This window comes from Ailuropoda melanoleuca, chromosome 7, assembly GCF_002007445.2.
Source record: "Ailuropoda melanoleuca isolate Jingjing chromosome 7, ASM200744v2, whole genome shotgun sequence".
NCBI lineage: Eukaryota > Metazoa > Chordata > Mammalia > Carnivora > Ursidae > Ailuropoda > Ailuropoda melanoleuca.
Genome location: NC_048224.1, coordinates 141,477,018 through 141,495,294, shown reverse-complemented (window position 1 = coordinate 141,495,294; position 18,277 = coordinate 141,477,018). Strand labels below are relative to the sequence as shown.

Sequence of the window (18,277 nt, the reverse complement as noted above, 5' to 3'; positions counted from 1 at the left end):
GAGGGGAGGGGGGTGGGGGAATGGGATAGACTGGTGATGGGTAGAGAGGAGGGCACGTATTGCATGGTGCCCTGGGTGTTATACGCAACTAATGAATCATCGAACCTTACATCAGAAACCAGGGATGTACTGTATGGTGACTAACATAATATAATAAAAAAACATTAAAAAAAAAAAAGAGTGAAAGAAATAAAATGTAAGACCGAGTACAAAAAGTTGCTTCTCATCACAGGTGTGCACTATGTTACCTTACATGCTTTTATTCTGCCTGTGGGGTCTGTGAATTTAAACATTTCCTATCAGATATCAATTGACATTTATGATTTTTTTTAAAGCCTTTATTTTTTTGACAGTGAGAGAGAGAGCAAGAGAGAGCGAGCACAAGCAGGGGGAGCGGCGGGCACAGGGAGAGGGAGAAGCAGGCTCCCTGCTGAGCAGAGAGCCTAACACGGGGCTTGATTCCAGGACCCTGAGATCATGACCCTCTGAGCTGAAGGCAGACGCTTCACCGACTGAGCCACCCAGGCCTCCCTATTGACATTTATGTTTTAAGGTCTTATTTATTTGACCGAGAGAGAGTGCACGCACAAGGAGGAGAAATGGCAGGCAGAGGCAGAGGGAGAAGCAGGCTCCCTGCTGAGCAGAAGCCTGTACTTGGGGCTCGATTCCAAGGACCTGGGATCATGACCTGAGGCAAAGGCAGACACTCAACTGACTGAGCCACTCAGGCACCCCTATTGACATATTTTTTAATTAAAATGGTAATATACGCTGGTAATAAAAGTAAACCACAGGTAAGTATAATAGTTTGTTTCCACCCATCCATCCAACAAATAATTGGTGCACCTATGAATCGTTTTTACTTGCAATACTTCTGAAACCAAACGTGTGGCATCCTTTCAACACCACTTCTCCAACCCTCCAACACAGACTGGGTGTCCTACAGTTCCATTCGGTTTTGACACTAGCTAGCTGGAACTGTCTCCACTTCAGACACCTGAAGCCACCCACAGCCTCAGCCACCTGTCATCTCACTGGCATATAGAAGACACTCTTATCACTCCAGAGACTGCAAGGATTCTAGAAGCTTTGTGACCAGAACTGGGGAAAAAGACTCTGTGTCAGGTGCTAGGAATATAGTTGTGCGTAAGAGACAAGTGACCACAATGAAGGAATTCACAGGACATTCTGGCTGAGGCAGTGGTGGCCATGGGGGGAGGGGAGAATAGTGTACACAGTGACAAAATAGAAAAAGTACACCAGATAGTCTTAGGTGTCACGAAATGCTACAAACACCTACTAAAAAAGAAAAAAAGGACAGAGAAGGATGTGGGGTGAGGAGTGATGGCTTCTCAAAGGGTTCAGGGAGGGTCTCTCTGTGGAAGTTAGACATGATGAGGAAACACTTATGAGAAGACGTAAGTGGAAGGAAGCAAGCAGAGGCCTACGGTGAAATCAGAGGGGCAAAGGGAGAAGGAGAGAGAGAGGGAGGAGACAGGGAGGGGAGAAGGAGGAAGGGAGAAGGTGGGAGGGGCAAGGAGCCAGGCACAGGAGAAGGTGGAAGCAGGTGCCAGGTCTTCTGTGTGTCCATCCAGCCCACATCCGTTGTTAATAAGCTTTGTGATAAAGATCACACGACTTTGTTAATAATGTAATCTATTGCCTACAATTTGTATATTCAGGAATTTTATTTGTAACTTTGGTAATCTAACTTCTTACTTCAACTTAAGCTCATTACCTAGTTTTAGAGTCCTCAGAGGAAAATAAAAACAGCTGGGTTGCTCTTATATCATAGTTCTCTTTATTGTTAAAAACAGCCATGAGGAGTTCTCTCTGCATCTGTATTTTTATGATATTAACACACACTCTTCTAGCATTTCTTCACTGATATTTTCAGGTTAAAATTTTTTTTTAATTCTCCAAATGATCTGTAAATCAAACATCCCTAAAATGAGCCCAGATGCTCACTTAGGGCAAACCTTGGGCTGGGGTGTGTGCCCTTAGGTCAGGACACCAGATACTCCTAAGGACAGAGATTGCTGCTTACTCATGTCATTGGGGTCTACTCTGCAACCAAGGTCTTGTTTTACCAGACTTGGATAAGAATATCCTTTCTCTTGCTTTGTTTGTGTTTTGACTCCTTTTCTATATGAAAGAGCATATGTTTATTTTTACTGACTTAATTTTGTTTTTATTTTTTTGGCTTATTTTGGACTCTAATTTCACAATTTAAAATGTAAAAGTGTAATGCTATACTCCAAATACTTCAAGTCTTACTTAAAATTATAATTGAAATTGTAAGCTACAACTTTCAACATTATTCTTGAAAAACTCTCAAAGCTATTGATAAAAGTGCTTTTGAGAACGTAAAGATTAGGCAGTGAGCTATCTATTATGTGTCTAGAAAGGTCAATGAGAATGTTAGGCAATATTTCCATCTGTTACTGTAAAATCTGCATTAAATGCAAATACCTACTCTGCCGGAACATGACAGCTGAATTTCTAACATGATTAATGTTTAAGGTTTCCCTACAATATTAAGGTTTCCTTATTAGCTCCCTTTCGAGGGCTTTTAATTTATGCTGTTGGAGATGACAGGTTATAGGAAGTCAGTCTGCTACAATTTTCTTGGAGAGTTGTGTGTTCACTAAACCATGTGGACAAACAGAAAACATGCCCTTGGTTATTTCCCTGAAGAACACCCTGGTTTTGCCCTGTTTTTGCTGATGAGGGACAGACCATCTTTGATAGTCTTGGTTGGGTTCCTCAATCTCATCAATGTTATCAGATTGTGAGACACTTTCTGTGGGACAATTGGTTCCCTACTCATCTTGCATATCTAGGATTTGTCTTCACAGCAAATGTGCTCAAGGGACGTGACCTGCCCCATACCTTTTTTTTTTTTTAGATTTTTATTTATTTATTTGACAGAGAGAGACAGCCAGCAAGAGAGGGAACACAAGCAGGGGGAGTGGGAGAGGAAGAAGCAGGCTCCCAGCGGAGGAGCCTGATGTGGGGCTCGATCCCAGAACGCCAGGATCACGCCCTGAGCCGAAGGCAGACGCTCAACGACTGAGCCACCCAGGTGCCCCTGCCCCATACCTTTTATCAAGATACGGTTTTCAACACTGTTTTTAAACTTGAAGAGAGACATTTTTGGCTCTCTTTCTGGCACTTCTTGAATATGCCCCCATCTGAGACTAGGTGCCACTATGTGGCCTACTCTGACCAGTGCAATATGGGTGGAAAGGCTGTGTCTCTTCCATGTGGTTTAAGAACCAGTGTGCAAGCTTGTGTGTCACACATTTCTTTCCCCACCCTAGGGAATGCGGAAACAAATGCCAAGGTGGAGCCTCCTTCAACAGGTCACTGGATGGCCACGGAATACCAGCAACAGACTCCGGTTACATGAACTGGTGAGGTGTGAGGCTATCTGCTACTGCAGAAAACCCAGCCAGGCCTGAGGGAGACACACAGTGGTGTGTTTTCATAGGAATTTTGTTAAGAAATTGTTCCATCCAGCAAGTGAGCCCCATGTGACCACCGACAAGGAGAAACTGATTTAGAAGCAAAGGTCTAGAAAAAGCTTCGCCTCCCTTGAAGAAATGGCATGTTTTCTCCTCATGGATAATTAAACTATGTTTCTGATCAATCATATCAGAAAGTAATTTATGATAAAGAAGATGTGTTAGGGGCGCCTGGGTGGCGTAGGCGTTAAGCATCTGCCTTTGGCTCAGGGCGTGATCCTGGAGTTCTGGGATCGAGCGCCACATCAGGCTCCTCCACTAGGAGGCTGCTTCTTCCTCTCCCACTCCCCCTGCTTGTGTTCCCTCTCTTGCTGGCTATCTCTGTCAAATAAATAAAATAAAATCTTAAAAAAAAAAAAAAGATGTGGTGTACATACACACACACACACACGATGGAATATCACACAGCTATCAGAAAGAATGAATCTTGCCATCTGCAACAACGTGGATGGAATTAAAGAATATTACGCTAAGCAAAATAAGTCAATGAGAGAAAGGCGATTATCATATGATCTCACTGATATGTGGAATTTAAGAAACAAAACAGAGGATCCTAGGGGAAGAGAAGAAAAATAAAACAAGATGAAATCAGAGAGGGAGACAAATCATAAGAGATTCTTAAAAACTGAGGGTTGTTGGAGGGGAGGGAGTAGGGGATGGGCATTAAAGAGGGCACGTGATGCAATGAGCACTGAGTATTACGTAAGACTGATGAATCAGTGAACTCTACCTCTGACACTAATAATACATTATATATTAATTGAATTTAAATTAAAAATTATATATCTAAAAAAGAAACTATTGCTCAATTATGGCGACTCTGACCTCTTCCCCATCCTCTTCCTTTCTACTCCATCTTCCCCCAAGTCCTGATCTTTTATTTTCTTTATGATACAATTTCAATGAATCCCTAAAAGCACTTGAAAGCCTTCGTGGAATAAGGGAAGATACATATTAGGTTGAAGTCTGGGTTTGGTAAGGTCATCGAAGCAGACACTAACAAGGAAGGGCTGACTCACACTGGAGCACCCTATCTTACACAGGGAAGAACAGCTTCCGCGCACTAACCCATCCTTCTAAATGAATACATCAGTCAAAAGAGGTATTGGGCAAGAGATGTAGAAACCACTGCTGCTACGGTTAAAAAAATGTAAAATCCCAGTTCCAGGAGTGAGCCTTTATCTAGAAAGGCCAGCATACACCGAGCCAGCGGTTTCCAAATGTATACATTTTAGTCAGGGAGTCTTTTCTCTAAAGGAAAATGTAAGCAGAAGCCCAATCTGTGACAAGTAAGTGTGGGGTTCCTCTGGGTGAAGTGCTGCTATCACACCCAGGAGGCCAGGCCCCCTCCCCCACAGTATGCCCAAGGAACCCCCAGGGCTCAGGGAACACAGTTTGAGAACCATTACTGTACTGCAGAGAAATGGAACCATAATAACAAAAGAGTAGATTAACTGAAAACGTCCTTACAAGTCGGAAGAGCTAAATACCTAAAAGGCAAAATTGTGGCAGAACTAGCTTTGGAAAAAAGAAATGAGCTGTCTCCTCAAAATTACCTTAATCCTTACTTCTCTCTCAGCAGCTCTCTTCTGTCTGTCCGCCTCTTTCCTCTTACACCTCTCCTCTTCTCTCTTCTTTCTCTTTTCTTCTTCCCGTAAACGCTTCTTCTCCAGCTCCCTCCTCCTTCGCTCTTCTCGCTTCTCTTCTCGAATCCTCTAGAGACGTGGAAAAGCATGTGTATAAATTATCTGTGTGGACATGGCAGGGACAGGAAGGATACTCATCAGATAAAAGGGTGGACCTACCTGCTTCTCTAATTTTCTATTTCTAATATATTCCAAAAGAGGTGTGGTTCTTCTAGCTAAAACACAAAAATTGTAATGTAGTATTTAACTCTAAAATAAGATTTTTTTCCTTCATCTTAAACACTTGTTTCCAATCTGATCTTTAAATAATTAGTCTGGCTCAGTCGGAAGAGCATGCAACTCTTGATCTCGGGGCTGTAAATTTGTGCCCCGTGTTGGGTGTAGAGATTACTTAAAAATAAAATCTTAGGAATAAATAAACAAAATTTAGATTAGCATACGTTGTATTTGGGGGAGTTCCTATTTCATCACTATAAAGTCAAGTAATTTGGAAGCACTGACAATTCTACAAATAGTAGGCAACGAATTCCTGATTCTCAAGGGAGTCTTCATATTACTCACAAAGACGCTATAAAAGCAAAAAAGAAAAGTGAGTACAACACATTAGACTTCCCGAACGTTACGAGTATTTTCCCATTTTTGCAGATATTTTAAAACATTACGTAACACGGTTCTAGATTCCCTTTTATTCAACATATATTCTGGAAATTTCTTCTTTTTCTGCTCTCTAGACAATGATGTTGAACAATGTAGATTCTTGTAATTTCTTATCATATACATTCCACAAACCAGAATAACCAGATGTAAAAGTTTAGAGAGTGACCCCACAGGGCACTTCATCTAAGCAGCACTAACCACCCAGGAATGAATCTCTCTGTAAACTCAAACTCGATCCTCAGCTTTCACGCCCCAGATGTGTCTGATCGGACCTGGAATTTGGTGCCCAAATACAGTGGGCCTCAAGGCAGCCTCTCAGGGGGACTGGTTCTGAGAAATATGTGTTCCCCATGGCAATGGCTGACGATGCAGGTGGGAAGGTGGAAGATGGTGTGGGTCTATTCCACAGCGCTTTCAAGACCTAAGATTAAATGGGGGAAGGAAGAATCTCTGGACACACTTGAAGACTGGCCATGACGTTTCCCGAATTCTGAGATTCAGGATTTAATCAGGAATTTTATAAGAGGGCCCCTGGGCAGGGATTCTTACCTTGGAATTAAGGACTCCTGAACACCTCGACATAATGTGTCAAATGACTTCTGCCAGGAAAGCTCTGCCCCAGATTTAGGGCTGCACAAATGCCCACATGTCATCATAGGTACAGGGGCCAAGACGAGCCCATTCCCTCCCTGGTTGGCTCCTAGGTTAATCATGAACTCTCAGGAAGAGCACAGCTGATGCCCTCTATAACAGGCAGTTGCCTCAAATTAGGGAGGACTCTTGCTCTGCACCATGGGAGTTGTGGACTTGTCGGCAAAGAGCAAGACCAAGACTTCCCTGGATGGGTGGAAGAGCTGACAAGACCCCACCCACCTTCCCCCTTCTCTAACAAAATACCTGCCTTGCTACCCCAAAGGATCAATGTGAAGGGTAAAGAAGACCCTGTATAATAAAGTGCTTTACAAACCATAAAAGTGTATCATTTGTTAAACAGAAGGTGCACGGCATGTAATATAACACTAAGTTAACCAACTTCTAACTGTTACCACTTACAGACGGCTGCTGCATCCTAGGCACTGTCACAACCACCTGGGAGGAAACAGGGATGCTAAGTCTCAGGGCCGGAAGCTGAGCCCAGGTCGTCTGTCTGCTCTACAGACCCTGCTATGCCACTGCACTAACCTGCAACTTCAGAGGGAATTAATATTTCCATTTAACCCTCACTGCTCAGACTAGATCATAGAATCCACTAAAGGCCAAAATCTAAGAAAAGAAAAAGGCAATTTGCCTTGAATAGCCGGATCCCAACTTCAATGGGCAGGAACAGGATCACAGAAACAAAGCTCCATAGCCTCATCCTGGGCTAGTAGATCGTGAATCACATTTACTCATTCCATAAAACACTACAATGCACCTACCGTGCACCAGGCAAGTGGCTGGGGTGGGAAAGGGTGTCCCTCCACTGTGGGAGGGTTGCTGCAGCCAGCTGGATGGTGTGTATCTGGCCACCAAGGACTGCCTCAAAACTGCTCACAAGTGGAAGACCCTGGTCCTTTTCTGTGGCTATCCTGTATAAGAGCATTTATAGCAGAGAGAGAAGGGGGGGGGCGAGTCCTATAAATAATTTCTAATTTGCTTCCTTTTTTTTTTTTTTTAAGCTCTTTTTAAATTTAACATGTTGTACAGTGAGATCATGATTTGCTTCCAGTAATGTTTCCTCCCCAGTCTGCCCCATGTCAGTGATGCTGCCTCCAACCACTGATCTGTTCGAGTCAAACTCCTGGAGGCCTAGATTCTTTCTGTTCCCTTTCTTCCCACACCCAATCTGCCAGAGCATATGCAGACTCTGCCAGCTAGCACAAGCAGCCCTCCCTGGACTAGAGCAAAGCCTCCCCACTGGAAGCCTGATGTCTCCTCAGGGCATCCACAATCCATCATGTATGGAGCAATGTGCATGGAGTGATGGGGAAAACTAATCAGGCCACATCACTCCGTCAGCAGGCTCCAGCTGTCTCTTGAACAAACTCCAAACCTCTTACCCACCTGCCTCTCCAGTCACTCTGCCCCCAGCCCACCATGTACCAATCACACAAGCATATATCCTATTCCTACAGGCCCACAACTCAGCTCCCAGTTCTTGTCTCTAGTCCCTTCTTCTTCCATGTCTTAGCACAGCTGCTCTCAGAGGGCCTTTCCCTCCCAGGACTGTTTCATCATAGTGTGGCACTGATCATAGGGACATGCCCTGGCTTAAAGCCTGATTATTGTTGCAGGTGTTTACTACAGTCTTTCCCACAAGCAGGGCAGATACATGACAGCAGAGGCCTCATGTGTCCCGTTCATGTTGCCTCCACACACCTAGGCTGAGTCAGTACCCACCCAACGTGTGCTGACCAAAAATGAGCACATGCATGGTAAGCACATCTTTATAAATATTTAGTGATTAAAAAATCCTTTGAGCTACACATCAAATCAGCTGTTACAAAATATAAAACTCCCTTCTCCACTGTTCATTTGGAAGCATCATAACTGTGAACAAATAACAGGAACCAAAAGCTCTGGTGCTCTCCCTCAACAGACACTCGGAAATATTTGCCATATTTTTTTACAACTGGAAAACACTCTATTTCCCTGCTAAGCCTGTCACAAGTGTGAATTTTTAAATAATCATGAAAAAGAAATAAATACATATCTCAATCAAGTAAAGAGAAGAAATGAGCAAACAGACCAATAAGTTCTCTTGTCTTTGCCTCTATGTCTCCCAGAAGAGTTTCGGGATTGGCATTAGGTTTCTCTTCCTCCACACAGTAAGTTTCCAAAAACTTCTTATATTCTGGATCTGTAAATTAAAAAAGAAAAAAAGAAAAGAAACATGCTCCTCCCCACATATGGGAGAGGAACTATCTTTGGTGGGTGTATTTAATTTGGCAGTTTCATAATCCAGCCTTTGTAAAGGACTCACCGTCTTCAATGCTTCCAGTTTGGGCATCTTTTCTCTTTAGCTTCTTTTTGGCTATCTTCTGGAATGGGGCGAACTCTACCACTGCAGGATATTCTAGGCCTTTCACAGAAAACAAATTGCAAAAACCATTCTAAAATTCCACTATATTCATTTTGGAAACTAATGATTTAGCTTTCTTTCTTTTTTGGGGGGGGGAGGGGCAGAGGGAGACGGAAAGAGAATCTTAAGCAGGCTCCACACCCAGGAGAGCCCAACGCAGGGCTCAAGCCCATGACCCTGAGATCGTGACCTGAGCTGAAATCAAGAGTCGGGTGCTTAACCGATTGAGCCACTGAGGTGCCCCATGATCTAGCTTTCTTAAAGACTGACCATAACTACATTACCGTTTAAACTATTATTTTCAAGCAACTGCAAACTTAGCATGTCAAACTCCAGATCTGAACAAAGGACAAGCACTTATTTATTAAAGAAAATGATTTCTCACATTGCAATAGTGGTTACATAACTGAATGCGTTCAAAATATATCAAGCTGCACACCTTAAAATATCAATAAACCCTTCCCTCCCCCACTGAAGAGTCTATCATGGAATACCTTTAAATAGGTTCCTTATTAGTCACATTTTTAAAAAATTTTTAACTGTCAATTCATTGATCAATCTGTTATATGAATTCAAGGGGATTACCATGCTTAGAAGAGGCACCAAAGAGGGGCCTCAGATGGTGTGTGCAATACTCAGACAGGGTTTGCTTCAAACAGAAAAGTTCAGAACAAAAGCCATGAGAAACTGATTTGGTCATTATGTATGTGGGGGGGGAGGAACATACCAAGAAACATTCATTATTTGCTTAATCAACAGATGGAATACTTCCACGTTGGTACTGAATCCTTTAGCCTTGTCAGGAATGGTCAGGTGACCATGATATTGCAACTCTTATTTATCTGGACAATATTTCTGTGCTAACCTTAACTATTCAGAATAAAGTCAAAGACCAGGAGGAGAGCAGGGCTTTGGACAGGCAGGAACAATGTCTGATTCACAGCTGCACCCACATGCCTGGTACACAAATACTTATTAAGTAGGAGTTGACACACTCCTGATTTCAAAACTTCTTACAAAGCTATGGTAATCAAAATAGTATGGTACTGGCATAAAAAAAGAAACAGACCGATGGACTACAACACAGAGCCCAGAAATAAACCTTCACATACATGATCAAATGGTTTTCAACGAGGATGCCAAGACTATTCAGTGGAGAAAGGACAGTCTTCTTTAACAAATACTGCTGGAGGGCGCCTGGGTGGCTCAGCTGGTTAAGGATCTGTGTTCGGCTCAGGTCATGATCCCAGAGTCCAGGGATCGAGCCCCGTGTCAGGCTCCCTGCTCACTGGGGAGTCTACTTCTCCCTCTGCCCTTCGCATTGCTCATGCTCTCTCTCGCTCGCTCTCTCTCAAATAAATAGAATCTTAATAAAAAAACACTGCTGGAAAAACTGGATATCCACATGCAAAAGAATGAAGCTGGACTCTTACCAGATACCACCGAGAAAAGTTGACTCAAAATGGATCAAACACCTAACTAAACATGAGACCTAAAACTATAAAACTCTTGGCAGAAAACATGGAGGAAAACCTTGACATTGGATTTAGCAATAATTTCTTAGATGTGACACCAAAAGTACAGGCAACTAAAGTAAAAACAGAAAAACTGGACCACATCACATTAAAAACATCTGAGTGTCACAAAATACAATGAAAATATAAAGGCTACCTATGGAAAGGGAAAAAATCCTACATCTGATGAGGGGTTAAGATCCATAATATATATATATGTAAATCTACAACAAGAAACAAATAACGCAATTTAAACACGGCATTCCTCCGAAGAGGACATACAAATGGCCAACACGCACACAGAGATGCTCGACATCACTAAGCATTAGGGAACCTAAGTCAAACTCGCGGTGAAATACTACCTCACACCCATACGCTTTGATGTCTGCTATCAAAGAGACAGGAAACAACAAGTGTTGGGAGGATGTTGAGAAATTGGAGGCCTCGTGCCCAGGTGGTGGGGATAAAAACTGAAGTAGCCTCTATGGAAAACAGTATGGCAGCTCCTCAGGACATTAAAAATATAATTACTTACGATCTAACAATTCCACTATGGTTATACACAAAAAAACTGAAAGCAGAATCTCAAAGAGATACTTGTACACCCATGTTCAGAGCAGCACTATTCACAATAGCAAAGAGCTGGAAGCAACCCCTGTGTCCACTGACAGACAAATGGATAAACAAAATGTGGTATATACACACAGTAGAGTATTAGTCAGTCTTAAAAAGAAAATTCTGAGACACGCTACAGCACAGGTGAACATTGAGGACACCACGCGATGTCAAATAAGCCAGTCATGAAAAGAGAAATACTGTATGATTCCACTTTTATGAGGTATCTAGACTAGTAAATTCATAGGAACAAAATAGAAAGGTGGATGCCAGGGGCTAGGGGTTGGGGAGAAGTGGGGAATTATTTAAAGAGTCCAGATGAAGAGAGTTCTGGAGATGGGTCGCACTACAGTGTGAATGTACTTAACACTACTGGACTGTACGCTTAGAAAAGACTAAGATGAGGGACGCCTGGGTGGCTCAGTCAGTTGAGCATCTGGAGCATATGACTCTTGGTTTGGGCTCAGCTCATGATCTCTGGGTCCTGGGATTGAGGTGTTGGCCTCTGCGCTCAGGCAGAGTCCGCTTGTCTCTCTCCCTCCCCTTCTGCTCCTCCTCTCATGCACTCTCTCTCAAATAAATAAAATCTTATAAAAAACACTAAGATGATAAATTTATGTTATATTTATCATAAACTTTTAAGAAGTGAAGGGAAATGGCCCTTGAATAAAGGTGCATTCAACACAAACATCAAATAGTTCAAGATTACATCTGTTTTTCCTCACAGGAAAAAAAATCTCTTGGCCTCAGCCGAGTAACTCTTTAAGGATATTTTGTTAGCTCTCAGTGAAGAAGAAAACACTTATCAGCAGTGGAGTGGGGTGGAGTGGGAGGAGGTTGGTTGGTGAGGGGTATACAGAAAATATGCTGTTACAGGTGTACACGCTTGATTGCAGCGGACACAACAGCTGACAGTCTGACTGGAAGGAGGACAAAAGCAAGATCCGAAAAGTACAGAGAATCAGAACCATTTAGAGTAGAGGTAAATACCCCTGTCTCAGCAGGCAATGCTGTTCAACAGAGTGAGAAATTTATGTTCATTATTACAATCCCCTCCCCCATGACACTGTCCAGAGTACTCTGTTTAACATTCTTATTTTATAAATTTTTTTCAAGATGTATTTACTTATTTTATGGGTGCTGGATGGCTCAGTCGGTTAAGCCTCTGCCCTGGGCTCAGGTCATGATCCCAGGGTCCTGGGATCAAGCCCTGAGTCAGGCTCTCTGCTCAGTGGGGAGCCTGCTTCTCCCTCTCCCTCTGCCTGCCACTTCCCCGCTCATGCTCTTTCTCTCTCTCTGTCAAATAAATAAATAAAATCTTAAAACAAATTTTATTTACTTATTTTAGTCAGGGGGGAGGGGCAGAGGGAGAGAGAGAGACTCTTAAGGAGACATCTCATTGAGTGTGGAAGGAGCCAATGCTGAGATCATGACCTGAGCCAAAATTAAGAGTCAGATGCTTAACCAACTGAGCCACCCAGGTGCCCCAAGAGTACTCTAAGAAAACATAGATATAAATGAATAATATATTTTAGAAAATTTCTATTGCACAAGAGTAAAGTGATATGGTTTTGGTACATAGGTGAAGTTCACTTATCCAGAAACTCATTTATATGAAAAACTTCACTCAAATAATATATAAATAGATTGTCACTGATACAAAGAATTGATGGATTTATGTATAATTTTAACTTTCAACATAAGCACACAACCACAGTAACACAACTGAAATTTATGAACTTATTTTAGATGGGTATCTGAGAACTTAATTATAATTCACAAACATTCCAGCAAAATTCAATGTACTTTGAGATTAAAGAGTTTAAAAAGCCAGTGATCCAACCTTTACTGTCAATGAAGATATAGCCATCAAAGCGATCTCTAAAAAGAAGGATGTCATCAGGATTTCTAAAATTAATGTATGCTCTTGAGTAAAGATGAGGATAAAGACTGAAATAAGAGATTACAGGGAAAATAGTTAGTAAAAAATTCAAGACTTAATTTTGCTTTTTTTCTTTTCTAGATACAACAAACTGAAACCTAAATGCCAAAGAACACCTCTCAGCTAATTACAACAATCTGGGTATTCTTTAGCAAAAAAACCCAAAAATAAACAAAACATTACCCAAGATCTTTTTAATTACTTGGGAAAGACACTTAAGGTCAGTCTCTCTATGACACAGAACAGGGTTAAAATACTGGTCTTCCAAGGTTGAAAAGCAAAGGCAAGGTTATTCAAAGGTCATTCCTTATCACACATCATGACCCAATACAACCTAACCATGATTCATTCATAGATGAAAACATCATATGGCACAAGAGATTCTTCAGTGACTTAGAGAACACCTCTATGTACTCTAGGGGGTATTAACTGTAGCACATGGTATCGGAACTACAGAAGAACTAAGCCTTTCTCCTCTGCCTCACAACTACGAACTTCCTTCATAGGCAGGAACTTTCAACCCCATTTCGCTGATGAGAACACTGAGGCCCAGAGAAATTCAGTATGTGCAAAAGGTGCAGTTAGTTAAAAGGTGGGACTGGGATTCCAAGCTGAGTTACTCTGAGTCCAGAGCCTGTCCTTTAACTGTACCAGTTTTCTTAAACTTTAGTCATTTGAAAGTCATCTATTATTTATTTTTTTTAACAAATCTATACCCCTGAGTGATATTTTTCTTTGAATGGACTGACGGTTTTTACTTAAATGTATTTATTCAGAAGGAGGGTTTCTATGGCTTCCACACATGCAAACTCATGACACTGAAGATAAAAAGGGTAACGATGATGATCAAGAGTGCAGTAATACAGTGAAAATCACAAAACGCAGCTCAACTGTGCCCTGTGGAAGGTCTGGCCCGAGCTCTGCCTTCCCTGCTCATGAAGATGTGGACGTGCTAAAGCGTCCTCGGAGTCACCCCTCGACCGGGGTGCCAGAGGGACTCGGAAAAGCAGCTGGGAGGTGTGGGGTGGGGTGGCAGGGCGGGACGGGAGCACACGGGGGCTGAGGGCCGCATACGGGGTCTTTCTCCGGTGTCTGGTTTCCTTTTCGGATGGCGGGGTGGTACTAGCGGAGGCACCCGTCAGCTCTCCTCTAGAGAAGCGTAACGACCGGGTCCAGCAAGGTCCGTGCGGGAAAGACAGGGAGACACACAGCTTCCGCGGTCCACAACCGCCTCCCGCCGTGGCGCGGCAGGGCTCCCGGCTTCTCACCTCGAGTCGGCGGTGAAGAACTCGAAGTAGTCGTGCGCGGGCAGCGGGCGCAGCTGCTCCTCCAGCTGCTCCTTGGTGAGGCTGGGAGGAAGCCGCCGGATCACCACCTGGGGAAAGTGCGGACGGTGGGCTCGGCGTCCCGCCCAGCGCTTCCACGCGTAAACGCCGCCTGTGTTCGGGCTCAGAGGGAGCGCTGTCCCGGAGTCCGGCAGAAACGCCCACCGTCGGAACGGCGCAGAAATCCGGGCACCGACCCGGCACGGCCGTCGGAAAGCGCTGCGACCGCGGGCACGACACGTACTGCCCGCGCCCGGGTGGAAAATTCGACCCTCACACGCCGGCGGTGGGCGCCGACCGCCCCCTCGCACGGCCCCGGCCGCGGACGGCCGCGGACCGCCGCTGCCCGGGACGCAGCGTCTCAGCGCGTCAGCCCCGACTGGAAACACCACAGGCTCCAGGCGCCGCTCTTCATCCCCACGCCAGGAAAGGGCGCGCCACGCGGGGCAGGAAACGGCCCGCGTCGGGCCGCTGGCCGCCGTGCTGAAGTGATCCGCCCCGGCCCCGCGCGCCCAGAACACGCCGCCCGTGGCCTCACCCCCTCCGCTACGCCCCAAACCCTGAGCCCGCCACGCCTTCGCTCAGGACCATTCCTCTTCTCGCGAGGTTTGCCCGCCCCGACTACCCGCCTCCGGAACACAACACCCTTAGCCCCCCTCCCCTGCCTCCAGCACCACGCCAACCCTTGGCCCCGCCCCACCTCGCTCAAGACGATCCCTCTTCTCGCGAGGTTTGCAAGCACTGCCCCAAGACCCTCCTCCTCTCGCGAGGTTTGTCTGCCCCTCCCCTTCCCCCACCTTGCTCAGAACAGTCTTCTCCTCGCGAGGTTTGCCTGTAACACCCCCACAGCCGAAGGACGAGTCCGGTGGCACCTCTGGTTCTCGCCGCGGCGACTCCCGGCGGAACTGTACTTCCACAGCCGACGGCTTTTCCCTCCCGCTCGAGCCCCGCGCAGCAACGGCCGCCCCGGAGCCCCCCACCCCCTCCTTCTCTGAGCGCATCTCGCACCCGCCGCGGAGCAGCCGCTGTCGCCCGCCCCAGCCGAAACGTCGCGAGAACTGGGCCGTCGCCCCTCCCCCCGCCGCCCGTGATGCTCCACTTCCAGCACCCCGTTCTCCTGCCCCACCGGGGCCTGGGGCGTGCAGCGGACCCGGACCTCCAGCCGGGAGTGCACGGTGCCGGAAAACCGCGACCGGTGCGGGCAGCCGGGTCTCGGGAGGGTCTGGGAGCGGCGAGGGGTGGAAAGGCTTCGCCCAGTAGCCGGTCAGCGGGAAATTAGGGACTAACAGGGGACTCGATCCCAGGACCCCAAGATCAAGACCCCAGCCGAAGGCAGACGGCCAACTGACTGGGCCACCCAGGTGCCACTCTTCACGTCCTGTCATTAACAAGGTTCTAAGAAATGGTTTCACAAAAATCACAGAATTTTAGAATTGACGTTTGATTAAATTCTGAAAATTAAAAAAATCTTATAATACAAATTTTAAGATATAGTGAATGAAATATACTTGTAAAATAGCTTAAGATTTTATATAAAAAAATAACTGCATCACAAAATCTAGCTTTCTAGACATCACCAACCCTGTTAAAATGTTTCGTTTTACGTACACACACAACTTTAGACAAAATAACCTCCAAATACTAGAGTGAATGTAGCAGGTGACTTTGCTTTGCCACACATGAATGTGGTCCTGGGGTAAATGCTGGTCAGCTTTTACTTGGGAGCACACCTAATTGGTACTGGGTGGCAGTGGTTTAAAGCAGCAGGTGACCATAATACCCATATTCCTCCGAAAATGACAGCATGACAGTCTCTTTAAAGTTGGCAGGAAGGGTGCCTTTTTAGGAAGCTGTCAGAGAGTACAAAATTGGGTAGTGACAGAAAAATACTTGACAGGGGCGCCTGGGTGGCACGGCGGTTAAGCGTCTGCCTTCGGCTCAGGGCGTGATCTTGGCGTTATGGGATCGAGCCCCACAGCAGGCTCCTCCGCTACGAGCCTGTTTCTTCCTCTCCCACTCCCCCTGCTTGTGTTCCCTCTCTCGCTGGCTGTCTCTATCTCTGTCGCATAAATAAATAAATAATCTTAAAAAAAAAAATGCTTGACAGTACAACTACACATTACCATTCTTTGATACTCTTTGAAGCCTAAACACGGCATTAACTGCTGATCTGAAAAACAGCCTGGATTTTGCCTTTCATTTCTTAAAGCACCGACAATATGGTAATGGCTCCTTTATCAGGAGTTTGCTTTATCAGAAACCTAAAAAATACCACATGATCAATGAAGAAATTACATGAAGAAATATTTTGGTCTGGAAGGCAAAATAAATGTGAAAACAGTATTAATACCTGCATTTTTATCTATTTTAAAAATTACTATTTTAAGTTCATTTGATTTTCTAGCCCTACCTAAAGAGGGAGGCATAAAAATAGGCACGTGATACCTGACAGAGAAGAGACTGAAAAGCCATTAAATAAAGATGAAAACTCAGAACCTCAGTATTTCAGTCTAAAGAGCAGTAGGTAACTCATAAGTGCATTACTGCATTAAACCGACATTCACTGTGGTAAGCTGAACCAACAGCCTGGATGCTGGGCCCTGGAAGCATCAAGAACTGCATTCAGTTTCCTCAAATGTACAGTGTCTTACTTCAAAGACCTCCTGGAGTTAGCACTTGGGAACCTCAAGGAATGAGAGCCATTATTTTTTCCCCTTAGCTTAAGGTAGATATATATGGAATACATTTTAGGTGAAGATAAAAGTTTTGGTATTTAAGGGAGCATTTCAGATGCCAGGAAAAAAAATTTTTAAGTGGGCTCCACTCCCCAATATGGGGCTTGAACTCATGACCCCGAGGTCAAGACCTGAGCTGAGATCAAGTGTTGGATGCTTAACCAACTGAATAAGCCACCCAGGCCCCCCGGAAAATTCATTTCTGTATAATGCTTTGTTAATCATGCTCTGAATAAATGTCTCAGACACCATTAAAAAGTAGGGTACTGTACCAGCTGAAGTCAGGATGAGGGCTTGTAAGATTCTGACAAATGAAGCATACAATCCCATCTCTATTAGACATATTTAAAGCTCTGAATGAGAAACACTGTCAACCAAAAATTTCATATCTGGCAAAAACTATTCTTCAAGAAGGAAGGAGAAATTAAGACATCCCCAATAAACAGAAGTTAAGGGAGTTTGTCACTGGTAGACAAGTGCCTTCAAAAAATGCAAAAGGGAGCCCTTCAGGCCGAAATGAAAGAATGCTAAACAATAATTTGAAATCCTATCAAGAAATAACAAGGGTAATGATAACTACATAGGTAAATATATAAAAGCCAGTATTAGTGTATTCTTGGTTTGTAATTTTTTTTCCTGTATGATTTAAAAGGCAAATAAATAATTATAAATCAGTGTTAACGGGAACAATGAATAAACATGTAATCTGTGACAACAGCAATATTAAGAAAGGGGGAAGGCAGGGCGCATAGCAGCAGTGTGCTCAAATTAGGTGGTTGTAAGTTTGAGATGAAAAATGTAATCCTCAAGGTAGCCATGAAGAAAAACAACAATAAAAATACAGAAATACACACAAAAAAATCAACTACACAATAAGGCAGTGAAAGAGGAACTGAGGAACAAGAAATATACAAAACACAAAAAAAACAAACAGCTGGTGGCAGCTCAGGCTAAATTCCTTATCAGTAACTACTTCAAATGTAAATGATCAAACTCTCCCAATTAAAACCCAAAATGGGAAAAAAAAAAAAAAGATCCATTTGTATGCTGTCTATAGGAGACCTGCTTAGATACAAAGACACGAAAGAGTGAAAGTAAAAGAATGAAAGGACGTTATATATTGATAAAAGGGTCAATCCATCAAGAAGCTTAAAGAAATATAACATATATGCATCCAGTAAGAGCCCCAAAATACATGAAGCCAAAATCAGCAAAATGGAAGGGAGAAAGACACAGTTCTACACTCACGGTTTCA

At 44.1% G+C, this 18,277-nt stretch overlaps 1 protein-coding gene across 7 annotated transcripts in view; it reads right to left on the bottom strand.

Annotated features, from left to right (window-relative positions):
• Window positions 1–15,305, bottom strand: part of UPF3A (UPF3A regulator of nonsense mediated mRNA decay) — a 26,601-nt gene extending 11,296 nt beyond the window's left edge. The window contains exons 1-7 of one of the 7 annotated variants that reach the window (XM_034665544.1): window positions 15,085–15,305; window positions 14,231–14,337; window positions 12,864–12,970; window positions 8,793–8,891; window positions 8,559–8,669; window positions 5,333–5,388; window positions 5,084–5,242 (exon numbers count right to left, since the gene is read on the bottom strand). In XM_034665544.1, the coding sequence (XP_034521435.1) occupies window positions 5,084–5,242; window positions 5,333–5,388; window positions 8,559–8,669; window positions 8,793–8,891; window positions 12,864–12,970; window positions 14,231–14,337; window positions 15,085–15,288 (843 nt within the window). In that variant the 5' untranslated portion in view covers window positions 15,289–15,305. Of the gene's footprint in view, window positions 1–5,083; window positions 5,276–5,332; window positions 5,389–7,248; window positions 7,399–8,558; window positions 8,670–8,792; window positions 8,892–12,863; window positions 12,971–14,230; window positions 14,338–15,084 lie in introns of those variants that run through there. The other 6 variants (XM_034665545.1, XR_004626847.1, XR_004626846.1 and 3 more) reach the window with 6 other exon arrangements.
• Between the last annotated feature and the right edge of the window lie 2,972 nt (window positions 15,306–18,277).